Source organism: Coturnix japonica, chromosome 9 (assembly GCF_054131305.1).
Source record: "Coturnix japonica strain WE chromosome 9, WE-NBRP24, whole genome shotgun sequence".
NCBI classification, from domain to species: Eukaryota; Metazoa; Chordata; class Aves; order Galliformes; family Phasianidae; genus Coturnix; species Coturnix japonica.
Window position 1 is genome coordinate 1,527,194 of NC_140671.1, and position 15,925 is coordinate 1,543,118.

Below are 15,925 nucleotides of genomic sequence, written 5' to 3' on the forward strand. Positions count from 1 at the left end.
AAGCCTGAACAATTCAGCACCTTGCCACAGTCACAGCACTCCAGCACAAGCAGTGACACCAACTCAGAGGTTGGTTCTGCCATTGTGCAACCAGCTCAATGGGATTGAAGCTGGGAACTCCTGCAAACACAGGGTGAGCTGCCCCTTTAAGAGATCACCCCAAATGACAGAGCACCCTTTGCAAGGGCACACACCTTGGTGGTGTCCAGAACAAATGCCAGCACAAGGGATGAGCGTGGCCCAACAGAAGCAGTCGCAGGCTGCTTTGCACAAATGCATCCCCCACACCCATGTCAAACCCCAGCACAACCTCAGGCCGCCTTTTCCTTTAAGCACAGGCTGCACCACCACCGCTGATGGCACGGCACTGACAAAGAAGGGCTGAAATTCAGACCCAAATTGTTATTCCCCTCAGCTAGGCAGCTATGCACAAGAAACACGGCTTGTAAACACTTCTTTGTCAAACACTCAATTACGAGCTGCTTTATGAACAAAATGAGGCAGTCGCAAGGAAACAAGAGATAGAAATAGGGAAGCAACATGAAATGGCAGGCAGCCATCAGGGCACCACAGCCTGCTGGCAGAGGTTATTCCCCAGTAAGGACACGTGCTGGGGGAGCACCAGGTTCAGCTTCTGGGAACGGGGTTTGGGTTTTGTGGATACAGACTCCGTGCTCTGCTGTATGGACTATTATCTGTGTTGTGAGCAAAGAATGACTTTACTGCGCAAACTTGAGCACTTGATGAGACTCAGCGAGGTGCAGCACCATAAGGCTGCTCAGCACTGTGCTGTGATGCCAGCCATGCTGGGCAGCCCTTCCCCCAGCTCCATCCCTTCCTCTGCCCTTGGATTCTTTATCACCATTATTCCAGTGGTTAAGGTTTCCCTTGGAAAAGTTTTTTTCCTTGTTCTTACTACTGGGTGACAATAAGCTTGAAGTGCTGTAGGAGACATCAGAGAGCGCAATATGAAAACCATTACTGTCTTAAATGCTAACTTGCACTGGATTTGCAGCAGCCGAAGGAAGAATCACAACTGTGCACCTTTCCCTAGTGCCTAAATCAAAGCCTCTTACTGGAAGACAGGGAGATGTGGAGGGAAAGGTGAAGCCAAAAGATTCGTTTTTAAATTAAATAATCTGCATGTATTTACATAACTAACATTAAACACCAGCCCTCAGAATCCAGCAGCCACCCAAGTAATACTTGGCTTTGTAACCTGAACAACTCCAAACACAAGGAACCAGAACAGAGAGGAAGAGGTGGAAGGGAGCAATTTTGCATATAACGGGATTAATTTGTCTCATTCCTGAAAGTTGATATATTCTCCTTGCTGGACTTTTTCCTCGTTTTTTGGGGATAAATTAATTTCAAGGCTCAACTTCAGGAAAAGAAAACAAACCACCTGAGAATCAACGTACAATGCTAATGCCTGAAAAAAACCCACAGCCATGGCATATTTCCACTTGAGTTCAAAAAGCACACACATGCCTGGGTGCCCCTCAGGACCCCCCTCATCCTGCAGGCTTGGGAGAGCTTTACATCTATCACAAACCTCCGCTGGCTTTATTGAATTCTTTGATTTTTTTTGGAAGCAATACTGGAGAAAACAGCCCAGGTTTCACGTACTGACTTCATCAAATAACTACTGCAGTGCCATTGACCTGAACAGCTACCAGTAACCTTGCTTGAAGGCCTAAGGAAAAAAGAGCAAGCACTTATGTTACCTAAGCGACGTCTCCAAACCAAAAGGCGTGTTTGCTCAAGCTGTGCACATTCTCAGCAGCTCGTGTAAACCACCCAGCAGGCAGAAGCATGAAAATGAGCTCCTTAAGAACCCACACTGCAAAGAGAGGCTGAGGGATGCGGTAACGCTGCCTGAGGCTGCTGATGGGGTGAGAGCTCCCTGTGGCCGACTGGGAGAGCTGGGCCAGCAACACAGTGCAGCCCAGCAGCCCCCAGGCAGCCCTGCTGTGGCTGTTGCCATGCTGCCTCCTGTATGACTGGAGACCACAGCCAACAGCAAGCACAGGCACATTCTACATTGCCTGCGCTTGATTCTTGCAAACATATTTGAGCATCCCCAAAATCACAGGGCAAGGAACCATACCTGTACCTGCTGCCACTCAGAGACTGTGCTTTATCACAGACAGTTGGTGTATGCCTAGGAATGCAGATGCACAAAGGTAACAGACGCCAAACTCTCACATCAAACTAGCTAAATCACAATGGAATAACTTTTTGGATGCTCCTTGCCCAGACCAGAAAAGCAATGCATAAAAAGGTCGTGATGCTCCAGCTGCTCAAGCCTGAGGCCCCTCTGCAGCAACTTTTTGACAGACAGCACAAGGGCTCTATAGACCATGCCCACCAGTGCCACAAAGGCACAGAGCAGAGAAGCCAACCTGCCTCCTCCTGGCTCTGGGCTCCTTCACACAGCATGATGAACCACTGACAGCACACCAAAGGCCCCACTCTGCTCTTTTCCATCGCTTCAACCACAAGATACAACAGCAGCACTCCCAGAGTGAGTCCCCATTTTCCCCAGTAACAAATACATTACATCAAAAATGAAATCTGAGAAGAGGGAAGAATGATAAAGAAAGGGGACTTTGTGCATTGTGTCAGCCAATTAAATTCGACAGAGGAAGAGATACAAGCAGCTATAGCTTCTTGTAAATTACTTCATCTAATTAATTTCCCTTCTCTAAATTACAAACCATTTAGTTCTTCTTTTACAACAATGCCACCAATGACCACCAATAACCATTTTATAGTCTGACGGCCACCTAAGTTGTCAGCAATGAAATTTCCTTTTGGTTTCTTCAATTCCAAAGGAGCTGCTGTATTTCACTCACAGCTGCTTCGAGAGGATCCGGCTGGCTTTGCCTCCTCTTATACTGCCCAAAGTCTGATGCTGTATTTCAGCAGCATGACCTACCTGAGGAAGCCATGCTGCATTGCAAAGCCTGCCTGTGACCCAAGGTATCTTTGTCACAGCTCTAACACACACATTTCTGCACCCCGTATGGCACTTTAAAGGGCCACTGAGCCAAGAAAGCACACCACCAGGTTTTCCTGTAGCAAAGTGGGCCTTGCAGTGACTTCAGGAATGGCTGTGAATTCCTGGATACACTTAGCCAAAACAACAGTGCTTCTTGGTAACAGCAGGGTTTCGCTAGAGACACAAAGACCCTCTATTTATTTACAGAGGATTTTCCTCCTGCCCCTGTTGTGCTCTGCCCACTGCTCCCCTTGTGCTTCTCTGCAGCAAACAGAACACCAAGTGCCTAACCAGGACTTAAAGCAGATTTTTAAATTAGTTCCTGACAGTGCAAACAGATTGCTATCGACTGAAACGAGGCTGATTTTAGACCCTGGATTAGCAAACCTAATGACTAAACACTGTATGCCGTTGCAGTACTTTGCGCAGTGCCTCCCCAGCGGTTTCCCAAGCAGCTGTGCAGGCTCAGTGCGGGCAGATTAACACACAGGAGCAGGGGAAGGCCATCTGTGCCTGCCCTGCAGCCCTGCTCAAGAAACAGGGCCCTGCTCCGACCCCCCTGGGCAGGCCCCCGGCACTGCGGCCTCATTAGGAGCTTTGAAATCAGCAGAGTGCCAGGGGCTGCAGCAGGTGCTGGGGCATTGCTGAGCGTGGCGTGCAGCACAGCCTGCCCTGTGCCCGGCTGAGGATGAAGCACAGCCCAACCTCCCAGCCAACACAAACACACACTTAAAGCTGTTTCAGAGCGTGTATGTCCTAACTGCAAAGTCTCATTCTTCCAAAAGTACAAATGGATGCTGCTTTCAAGCAATACATAAAGCAACGTTTGCCTGATTAAAAGAAAACGGACATGCTTTGTTGCGTTGTTCTTTTTTTTCCCCTCGTGCTTTGTTGTTTAGATTCAAAGAACATTTAAATAATATCTGCTAACAAAAAAGGGTAACATCAATTAGAAACAAAAAGAAACCGGTTTGTGTAATTTCAGCATTCAAAAGCAGCAAAATGCAAACACCAAAAAAAGCACAAACCAAGCCTATCCCCCAAACCCACATGAAAGGCAAGGTTTCTTTCCCCTCAGCTCTCTAGAATTGGTTTGCTCTTAACATCTTGAGACGCTTCAGGTAGCGGAGTAAGACGCTGTTATATTTAGAGCCTTTCAGATGCCCTTCAGCTTCTGAGAGCTGCACTGAGATGTGAGGGACACCAACACCTCTCCAAACCCCAGAGGCTGTTTTCAGACTCCTCCTACCTGGCTGCTGAGTCTGGGCTGCTCCCACAAACCTTTTGGTCTCCAGACTCCCACAGACACTGCCTCCAGCCCACCAGAGCTTTCAAAAACACATGACTGTTCCAGAGTTACCGTTTCTCATTATCTGGAAACATGCAAATGAAAATCAAGCAGCTACACACTAATATTGGCCATCAGTGCAAGCAGCCAATGGGATTATTCTGGTAGCCCAGCAAGTTTCAGACTGCTTCTCTATGACTTGGGAAAAGTCCCAACGCCCTTTCACGCCACCACCACCATACAAGAAGGGGCCAATGGTACTTGACTGGTTTGAAGATCAACTGCTTCACCTGGACATGAGAAGAAACTGTCTGCACCTGGGATGGAACATGACCTGGCACCAAGACTTTAGCTCCGAACAACGCTAACCCGGCACAGTTATATTCATCAACGAATGTCAGATAACGAGCTGATAAGCACCACGGAAAAAGCATGTGAGTAGGTAATCAAACATGTTAATGTAATTTAGTGGTTCCAGTCCAACGTTACACATTAATCATCAATAACAGTCAGCAGCATGACGAAGGCTGGGGAGTGAATGAGACACAGGAATTAGCTCTGCTTTCCCTCCCCCTAGGACATCACAGAGATGTCACACCTCCAGAGCAACGTGACAGCATTAGCTGTCGTGCCCTTTCCTCCCGTGCTCCCAGCCCAACACACTATTTATAAGCACGAATATGTGCTACAGCACCCTATTCTCATCTGCTTCTCTGAGACTCTTTTCATCTTGGGTGACCTAAACGGTGGGTGAGAAAAGGAAGGAGGAGGTGTAAGACAGTCATCTTCATGACAAATGACTATTTGCAGAACAGAGTGTTATTCCAACCACATTTAACATCTAAACACATTCAGCACGCAGTGAGGCCTCCCAGGCTGACTAACCACACAGCTCACTTCAAGCATCAGCAACTCCTCCCTGCTAACACCAACTCTGTTCAGAAGGAAACCAGCCCACTTTCAGACAGCACACAGAGTGCCTACAGGTCCTGAGCTCAGGGAGAAATCCCTGTTCTACACACAGACCTATCAGCAACTCCAAACACAAACTCAAGACCCAAGAGAGCAAAGCAGCACAGCTAAGGCTCAATGAAAGACACACAAAGCTCAAATGACAACGCTCTGTAAACTATAAGAGCAACTCAGCATAACACAAGAAAGTATGACCCCACCTCACAGCTCCAGCGGCTTGGTTGCCTTTTGTCAGACAGCAGCAGCTGCAGTCAGCACCTTTCCAAGCAAAGAGGATGAGAACAGACCCGAATCCTGGCACACATCTGCCCAAAAGACCTACAGCTATTTGGAACACCCTCCATTCTCTCTGCTTGGCTGGAGCAGGAATAGGGGGGATGAGATTCCCATGTGCAGCTGAAGCAGGAGGCTGGGAGGGCAGATGAACTCCTGCAGTTCTCTCCCTGTAGCCCGAGGTACAGAGAACCAAATATTCAGAAGCAAACAGGAATCCGGATGTTTTGTCAGAAGGAGTGAAGTATTAATCTCATTTTCTAAACAAAGCAGACAACCTGGCACTCAAAGCAGCTTACCACTTTGCACCTCTGTACAAGGATTAGCAGAGCGCTGTAATTATAATGCCCAATTTGATTTATTAGTGGCTGCTCGGAAAGGATGACAATTCTGTTGAATTGTGAAAAGAAGTGATGAGAGTAGAAGGAAAGCTGCAAATTGATCAGTAATTTCTAAGCAATGTCTCAATATAATTAGCATTAATTACAGTAAGCTTTTCAAATTAGTTATAAAGCTATGTTTAATAACCCTGAGATGCAAAAATCACCCCCAACTTCCAGAAAACTCTGTATTACAGCCAATTTGTCTAGACAGTTTGGCAGGAAATGCCAGAATGGTAGGTGTGAAGCTGTGGTTATTAAAAATATATTTAAGTTGCCTATATCATTTGCATAATTAGTTTGCACTAAGAATACCTGTGTTTGTCTACCTTGGATGTTGCTGCTACTTCCAGCAGCCTTACAGGCCTGAAAACTTGCCTGGTTTCCACAACTATATCAGCTAACATAATATGAGCTATTTCCAAAAGCTTCATTTGCAGTAAAAGACCAATTCAAAGCATGATTTGTTTGAAGAGGTGCAGCGCATTAAGGAGTGAATCATCACAGGTTTTATTTTATACTCTTTGTGCAAACTCCTCGTTCTTTTGGGGGTTCAATACTTAAAACCACCAGGAGAACAAAAAAAAAAGGTTAAGCCATGGATGAAAGTGAGATGAACTCAGGGACTTGTGAATGAGGCAGCCAATGTCTGGTCTTGCTGCCCATGGCAGCCCAATGCTTTGAAGGCAATCAAGAGCTAATGACCTCCTGCAAGTACTCCCAGTCTCCACACTCACACCCAGCTGCACCCACATGACAGTCCATAAGGTTCCTCCAGGAACAAGCACTGGAACAGCAGCCAGCTTTATCTACACTTTGCAAGGGCTGACAGACCACTGCTGGGGCTTCTTCACATGAATAAAAAGACCTGACACAACAGCTTCGCAAGGCAGAGACCAGAGGAGCTAATGAAGTATACTATCATAATCCCAGTCTAAGAAGCAGCTAGAAATACCATAAAGCATTATTGCTTCTAAATATTTTGTATGGGGCCTTCTAGAGAAATGCATGCTTACTGCTTCTGGTTTTTGATGTCAAGAAAGGATCTTAGTTGCATGTTTTAGTTTCACTGAAAGACTGAGCATCTATTTACCCCTATAAGAAGTAATTTTAATTTGCACAGGCTGTATATTTGTGCACAAAGCCATTGCACCTGTAACTACAGGGGGGAACTGAAACCCAATCACTTGACTACTAGCAATAGCAAACAAGAAACTTGATCTATTTCAGCTATATATACAGAGGCAATTATAAAAACAAAACATTTGGTACCACTTTGGGGAGCTAAAAAGAAAATAAACCCAGCAAGTATTTTACTAGAAGTGCCAGATTACATGATTTGCTACCTGTTTCCAAGCAGAAAAGTAGTAACATATCAACATCAGTGATTTGCAGTAAATTATTCCCATTATTTTTCTTTCAATTAAAATGAAGAAGCCTGAATTTAGTGAGAACAATCAGCCATGAGAAGAGTGAGGTCATAAGCTGACCCACAGAGCTTCTAATGTAAAACATAACGAGCCCTTCTGAACAAGCATCTTTCAATGGAATCAAAAGTGACTGGAAGGGTGGAGAAGTTACATGGAGGGTTGTGTAAGATGATCTTATTGATCCTTTTGGATCCTAAAACACTGAAAGCCTTTGGAAAGAAAATACTTCCAATAATATGGTGAACTCAATCTTCCGTTGTTTGGCACATGTATAGAACCAATATCACAGAGCAGAAGGTGCACCTGGGTTAAACAGCTCTCAGATACAGCACACTTAGATATTTCCTCCTTCTCAGCATATTCCTTTAGGGACACGTGAACTTAACACATGAGATGGAAACATCCACATCTGCAGCTCCACATTCACAAAGCAGGACCACTCAAAGGAGGCTGTGATCTGCCTGAGAGCCACAAACTCACAGTGCAAATTAATGCACTTTCTCTAAGGATACAATGAAGTTCTGCTCCTTCCTTCCTACATCACTCAGAACACCTGGTCTTCCATTTCAGTTTATGAAACCTGCTTGCAACACTATTCCCTCATTCCAGCAATCTTGTGAGAGATACTGTTTTCAGCAGCACGGTTACATTCACACCCCAGCCTAGGAGCAGGGCAGTACCTCAATGGCCAACACTGCCACACAGTCATTCAGATAAGAAACACCTCTCCTACCTGTTTGGTTAACTTCAGCGGGAGTTTCTTCTTCACGCGTTCTTTGCCTCTTTCTGCCTCTCTCTCTGAGCTCCCCGCATCGTTATTATGGCCATTTTCACTTGGCTCAGCAGACACACAGTTTTCAGATTCTCTAGGTTTCTTGCCTGGATGCCTCTCCCATTTTTCCTTCCGCTCCTGAGGCTTTAGTGACATGTCCTTCTGTAAAGGTAAAAGAATACAGTAAACCCTTTAGATTCTTTAGGACTACTTATAAACATTTTAAATACTACATAAAAATACAGACAAGACAGTGCGCTCTTTCCAGAGATGACTTAAGATGAATAATTAGGCATGCACAATGCAAACAGTAATTTTAGATTAGATTAGGACCAACACTCTCCAGGCTATGTGTTTGATTAATTTCAGAGACGCTGGAACTGGTTATGAAAATGAGTTTGCTTCAGATTAATTCGGGAACCATATGTCAGCAGCACCTAAACAAATCAGCATCCTGAAGAAAAGCATTTAACTCCATTCATCTGAACAGAGATGGGTTTTACTGTTTTGTCTGATCTCAGAAAGGAACATATCAGACCCCCTCATCTCCCCTTGGGCCTGATGGTCTCTGGTTCAGAGCAGCACTCACATGGGGAAATGCACTTTGAAAGCCAACGCGCATTCAATAAGTGAGTCGAGATCAATGAAATCTGCACAAATCACAGTGGCCAAATACCTCCAAGCGTTTCGTGTCTGCCACAAATCAGAGTTGCAGCGTATGGGCTAAACACAAGCTGAGAGCTGCTCTGCCACGTCACAGTGACTAATGCTGGGAGGTGAGGTCAGAAAAGGGCATCCCTGTCGCTGTCCCTGGCATCCTAGAGAACTGAAAGCACAACCCTGAAACATCAAATTAAGCTTTCTGGAAGACCTTGATGACTCTCTATTGAGCCCAGTTAATGTTTTTATGCAACCTAACTGTATCAGATTAAGGAACACCCCAAAAGGCACTGCTAACCATGCCAACCTGAGCCAGAGGAATACCTCTAAATGCCTCATCCCACACTTCTGCCTCAGTCACATCAGCAGCATTTGTACCCTGTATGAGCAGAGCACACAGCACAACTCACACACCTCATTGCTATGGAAGAGCAATGTGGAATCCCCCCAGACCTTGCACAGAGGTCCTCTGTGGGGGCTGCCAAGCTCCTCGTACACATTGCAAGAAAAACAAAGACATCACCTCCTACCTCCACCCCCAAATTAAAACAAGTAGTGCTGCCTCAGAACAACAATACAGCTCAGCTTGCCAAACCCATAACTAGTGAAAGAGCAAAGAAAAGGATTATCTGGCATTATTCACTGCAAATGATGAAATGAAGAATACAAATTAGTGTTTAGTTGCTCACTTTGGTTTCCAGCTTTGAGATAACACTCTACAGCAGCAGTTTGATGCTGCTTTAAGAAGGTCACGTCACCCTTTTTGCTATGAAGCGTCAGAGATAGAAATCAAAATGCTAAGCTTTAGTAACTAATCAGAAACCGGTGCAATGGAAATGACATATGCTAACTGATACTCGGCAAAACACTAGAAACAGAAATCACCAAAAGCGTGTGCTTCTTGATAAAGCCAGATGCAACATGACAGCGAGCTCAGAGATGCTGCATGGGAAGACACAGGCACCACTGGGGGAGAAAGGAGCAGCGCTAAGGGAATGTCACCACCTGAAGGCACCAGGAATGATGGCATTGAGGCTCTACCCAGCTTCATGTGGGACAACTCAGGTTGTCCGCAGCCCTGAAACGCCATGGCAAGCAATTTCAGCACAGTGGTGTCCATGTCATCTGTTTGATCAGGAAGCAAGCAGCAGCCCTTGAGGAGCCCTCCGGTTGCAGCCACCCCACGTGCCTGCAGTGCACAGCTCCAGCTCTGCCCTAATCCTCCCACCCTGCACAGCTCATGGAGACCAAGGAGAGCACAGGGGGAGGCCTGGCTCCTAAGTGCCTTCCAGAGAGAAGGAACACTTCAAGGACCTGAAAAAAGTGCAAAACCACACAGATAGAAGAAAAACCTCAAGTGTGCTGCTCTGGGGTGCAGAGGACAAGAATAACTCCTAGCACTGCTGAAGCAGCTTGCCTCAGCCCTCCAGCACCAGGTAGATTGCAGCCCTAGTGCGAAACCAAGCTGGTCACAATCCCTGTCCCCAGGGCCTGTCCGACAATGCACAGCTCAGAGCAGCAGCCAAGGGCTGGTGGTGACACTGCACTGCTGCCAGATTGCCTCTGCTGACTTCAAAAGATTATACAGACTGATTTCCCAGCAGTGGAACAGCCTCCAGATCCTCTCTCACAAGGCTACTCATTCCAGCACTTATTCCTTAAGCTGGAGAGCATAAAACATCCCACTTGTATACAACTGAAATAGAATGGAACTGCTGTCCCTAAAACTGACCCTGCTTGTCCTGCTTCTGCCTCCCCCTGCTCTCAGCAGAAAGGCCCCTGAGGACCTGAGCACCATCTATCCTTACATTACCTTTATCCTGCAATTAGCAGGAGGTTTTCTCAAATACCACAGGGAGTGATCCTGGCTCAGAGATGAGCTGAAACAGATTTTCTTTTAATTAGGTTAATTTTTAAATATTCCTATTGACCTCATAACCAGTTTATAGAACGGTAATGCAGAAGGCAGCGCTGACTTGATTCTCTGGTGCCTTCTGAGCAGAAAAAGCACTGTGCAGATCCAGCCATGACCTCTGCCATGAGATACCTGCTGTCTGTTTTGTTACACAGAGGTAACACAAGAGACAGTAATTCAGAAGGAAAGATAACTGTTCCTGTAACTCAGCACATGCTTATTTGTTTTACTTTTCTGCCTCTTGGCCCCCTGCAAGCTTCACTAAAGCACAACCCAAAGCCTTTCAGCCTGTGTCACTAAAGCTTTTCTTTTTACTTCTATCTTTTTAAAGACAAAAGAAGTCTTGGCTGGAAGCAACTCTCTTGCTTTGATGCCACATTCAAGCAATACAATCAATATCAATTAAAATGATTGCGAATGAAATCCTTGCTTGTTTAACCTCAGACTGCGATTCTCCTTTCCTAGCTGACATATTGCAGATGAGTTTGGGGCGTGCTTTTTAAAATGCATCACACTTGCTCTGACCCTGTCAAGCGCTGAGCTCCAGAGTAAGATGGCTTTTTGACAAGCCAGCTTTGGAAATGTTAAGACATTTGAAGCTGCCACCGGTTTCCAGGTTTATGATACACAATTCAACTTTAAAATAAAAGCGTGTGAACCAATAAACTCGGTGTAATTGAAACAGCCAAATTTATTAGCAGAGGCTGCACTCCTGTCACCTGCAAAGAGCCAGAGAGTGAGCACTCACTGCTGTCCTGTGGGAACAGAGCCCTTTGCTGTGAGGCTGGGCAGGCTCCAAGCAGTGCTGCCTTGGGCACATATTACCCCCAGGCAGTGCCATCAAAACATTCAAGAGGGAACATCAGTGCCACCCTGCTTCGAAATGCATTTCACCCACAGCCCTTTTACAGAGCTCTGGCCTCTCTTTTTCTTGCAGAACGTTGTTTAACAGTAATGTAGGAGACAGTAAGAAGGCATGCAGCAAATGTCTTATGTAAGCAGTCAAGGAAACCTGCCTCAGTGTGAGCACACAGCTGTCCACATTTTTGGTAAAAATCTTTCTCCAGCATCACCTGCCAGGAGACGGATCAAGCACAGGCACCGTTCTGCCACTCAGCAGCTCCCCAGGAAGCAAGCTGCTGCTTTGCTCCTTCCTGCAATCCCCTCTCTGGAGCCTGTGGGTGCCTCCCTGCAGAGAATTGCACACATCTTCCTCACTACCTGCTAACAGACAGACTGCACAGCTATTAAAACTCCCACAGGTGCTTGCTGTCCATCAGAGAGGAAATGATCCCATTTCAAGCCATCAGTATTTCCTCCGGTGATGGCAGTAAATGCCCACCGAGCGCTTGCAGAATTACTGTCAGTAGAAAGTGTGTCAGAGAGCAAGGGAGCTTAAATGATGGAGGGGGAGCTGGGGCACCATTTGCAGGTAGATGAAATGAGGCGTAGCATGGGCCCAGCCTGCAGGAGCACTGCAAGCACTGCAAGGCCAGCCTGCCCAGTACACACAGCACTGATGCGTTTGTGCTGAAGCTGCTTTCAGCTGGGGCTGCCCGCTCGGTTTATGCAGCATGTGAAGGATTTGGAAAAGAGTTCATGCTTATCTGGCAGCACCCAATTCAGCTCATTTCAGCTGCACTGCAAGTAGGAACACTGTGGAGCAATTGCAGGGGGAAGCTCCGCTCCTGCAGACTGCAGCCACATGGTTGAACATCCAGGCAGGGCAGCATTGGGATGGCAGCAGCTCTGCAGTTTTAAAGAAAGCCAACCTGGGGACATCGCTCCCAACTTCCCAAAGCTCTCTGTCAAGCAGCAAGGTCAGGCATGTGATCCAGGTGCAGTGTTTTGGGGAACACTCAGTGGCACTGCCAGACCCACACCACTGCCAGGCAGTAATCAGAAGCTTGTTTAAAGAGCACCACATAAACACTTAATCTGAATTAATTCCCCCTTTCCCCGGATTACTGAAACAGGCACCGTATCAAATTCCAGCCTCTCCCTCTGAATGACAGAATCAGGGCTCGAGGCAGCCGCTCCTCGCTGACACCAGATGTGGTTTTTCATCACTCATTTCCAGCCCTTCAGGAGGGCAGAACTACCCCAGCTCCAGAATTGAGCTGCCATGGGAAAAGGCATTCGGGATCTATCAGCACAAACTAGTATAGAAGCTGGACACATCGCCAGTACCAGCTAAACTAGTCAGAAAAAACAAGAAATCACCACTGAGAAAAAGGTATCTCCAGCCTATCCATCACTGGTGGACAGGGGTGCTAGAAGGTCTGGCGCTCTAAAATCAAACTAATATATCAACTATTTCAATATTTCCCCTCCTGCAGAGCAGGGAGCTGGGCAGCAGAAGTGCCAGCACTGCTCCTTTCCAGCTGCACCTTTGTGCCATCTCCCCGTGCCCAGCAAAGCAGAGCAATGAGCACCCCTGGCTGTGGCTCAGCCTGCACTGCAGATGGACACTGCTTGCACAAAGCCAACACACGCTGCTCTGAGGGTGGTGAACGCTCACAAATGCACTTCAGCCAGATCCTCTGTAGGGGCGAATCTGCTGAAGAAAACGCAGCCATATCTGGAATCCCCCGTGCCACATGAGGAATTAATTCATCTTCACACACCACGACACCAGAGGCATTTTACCAACGCTGCAGTTGCCCTCAGTGGTAGGTAACAATTTGCAGTTGAGCTGCCATGAGGTCTAGCGCGTGCATTAAATAATTAGTCCTCTGGTAGTTTCTTTTGGCTGGGAAACAAATGAGAAAAAAACACAAACGATCCAACAACAAGGACAACACAGAAGCCAGCCATCTCGAGAAACAGCTGCCCGTGGTGTATCACTCCAACCTAATGGGAAATATCTGAGCGAGGTGACTTCTAGCACGAGAGAAATGCCACGCTGCACGTCTAAATGTCACACACTCTAATGAGAAGTCCAGCACTGTGCATCTGTGCTGCTCTCACCACCCTTGCTCTTCCCCAAACACATCAATGGAGAAGTGCTTTCTTGCAGCAGAGGTCTGCAGCTGTCAGTCTGGCCAGCAGCGCTGCTCTCCTGCACCGAGCGGCTGAGTGCACCACGTGCCCGCGAGCAGCTAATCTATAACTGGTTCGCTAGAACAAACAATCAGCAACCAAATGTTTCCATGTATCCTTAGGGCTTGAGAGAACAGTTCAAATATTCCGATATCTGTGTCAGGAGTGGGGCGCTCGTTTATATCCCAGGCAATCACTGAGAAAAGGGAAACGTGCAGTAGAGCAATGGGCAATTTTGATGTATTGTATCTGATAAAACATTTTGCAGTCGGGAGAGCTCAAAGGTCATTAATAGATTTTCATATGTTTGCAGACAGCAGCAATTTCAAGCTCTGTAATTTTAAAACTGCATGTCAGTCTCTCAACTTCCAGCTGTTATTTCAACATTAGATAATGAACACAATGCAAAGGTTACACAACCACTTGAACCAGCTTACGCTGGAGAACCAGCCAGACAAATCATTATTAAATTCTAATTACACATATATTATTTTACAACTCTTATTACAATAGCAAGACAAATCCTCCCTTTATCAAGAGATCAACAGTCTAGAAGAAGAGGCCAGAAAGGTTATTCTATTTACATGGCTGAGCTGCTCTTCTCTCTTGTGCCATCACCACTGACTTGTGAGTCACACAAACAAAGCAGCACCTGGTTAGCACTGCACTGCTCAATGCCCAGCATAAGTACTGCTGCTCCAGCTAGGCCAGCTCCGCTCTCACCCATTGCTTCATTCTCAGAGCCAGAAACCTCTGTTGCCCCCCAGTGCCCCTACTTTACAGGATGAGGAATGAACAAGTGCAAAGCAACTTGCCCCAAACCAACCAGAAGGTTCCCTGGTAAATTTTTGGGGAAAACCTACTTGTCCCAGGTCTTGACCACACTGTGGTCCAGGAGAACCAACAGCCAAAGGACAGAAACCTCCTCCTGACACCACAAAGGGCTCAATCCTGCAGGAGGTATCAGACCTTTTCTTAGATACACAACATGCAAATACAGATATTTGCTACAAAGGAAGGCAACAGGTGGAATATGTCCAGCTTTGACCTTGCAACCTTTTGAGTGTCCTAGATAAAAATCAGCTTGAGAACAGTGTAGAAAACATGCTCAATACATTAAGTCCAGCTGTTTATTACTAAAAAAATAGATCTGGCAGTTCTCCTCTGCTTCTGAAAGCTGACACACAGCCTGGCCTTGCTAAGGCACTGCTCTGGATGGCACCCAAAGCCAGAGCCATCTGGCCAGCATGCCTGGGCACAGAGGGGCAGGAGAGGCTCCTGGCTGCCAGATGTGATGACATCAGTATAGCAGTTCAGGCGTTCCAGCTCTGCGTCCTGCGAGTGCCACCGTGTTAAGTGACTGCAGGGTACCATGGGCTGAGAGCTGCTTGTACATGAGAGCCAGACAAACACTTATTTTGTTTGTAGAAACCATCACCAATGCCACAAAAATAAACAAAATGATTTTCCTGCTGTAGAGTCGAAGCAGAATGTATCACATTCCTGCTCAAGAGCTAATCCCTGCATTCAGAACTCTGATTTTTCCACCTCTGTTTTTACATTCACTCTTGCATGACGCTCTCCCAGCGGTCAAAACCAACATGTTATTCTATGGCTTACAGCTTCTTAAAGCTCAGCCTTCCAGCTATGGCATGGGCCACTCCTTCCTCCCCTCCTGCTACCAGGATGCATGATAGACTCTTCAGATTCAGTTTCTAGCACTTAAGTAATGATTTGGCATTAAGAAAATGAGAACAGCTAAGTAAGAATATGGCTAGCCAGTTGTCAGCAAGTGGGATGTCTCATAAGGCAGCTAACATCGCATTCTGTGTTCACCTCTCTGCTTCTGTTCAGATGTTAACTCCACTGAGATACAGAGAGTCACAGAGGTGGAAAAGAGGGAACATCAACTCAGTTTATGTCAACTCAAAAAGCAAAGATCACTGAAGAAGCTGACAAAACAGCTATTGCAGTTTAAAACGTACCCACCTGTCCACCTTGTCTTCTCCCTAAAGGTTAGCATGCCAGAGTCAGAAGACAAGGGAAGGCATGTTAGCCTGGTACAGTCACACTATGGAGCCAATAGGAAAGCCCATACAACACCAAAAACCCAGCTGTATCAAGGCAGGGGCACTTAAAATTTGTAGCTGTCATATGGGAGGAAAGCATCCCCAGGAATCTGATCAAAG

General features: G+C 46.4%; 1 protein-coding gene across 40 annotated transcripts in view; it reads right to left on the minus strand.

Annotated features, from left to right (window-relative positions):
• Positions 1-15,925, minus strand: part of FBRSL1 (fibrosin like 1) — a 385,537-nt gene that overhangs the window by 276,687 nt on the left and 92,925 nt on the right. For all 40 annotated transcript variants that reach the window (XM_085509366.1, XM_085509358.1, XM_085509360.1 and 37 more), the window contains exon 2: positions 8,081-8,281. In XM_085509366.1, coding sequence (XP_085365492.1) covers positions 8,081-8,281 — 201 coding nt within the window. The remainder of the gene's footprint in view (positions 1-8,080; positions 8,282-15,925) is intronic.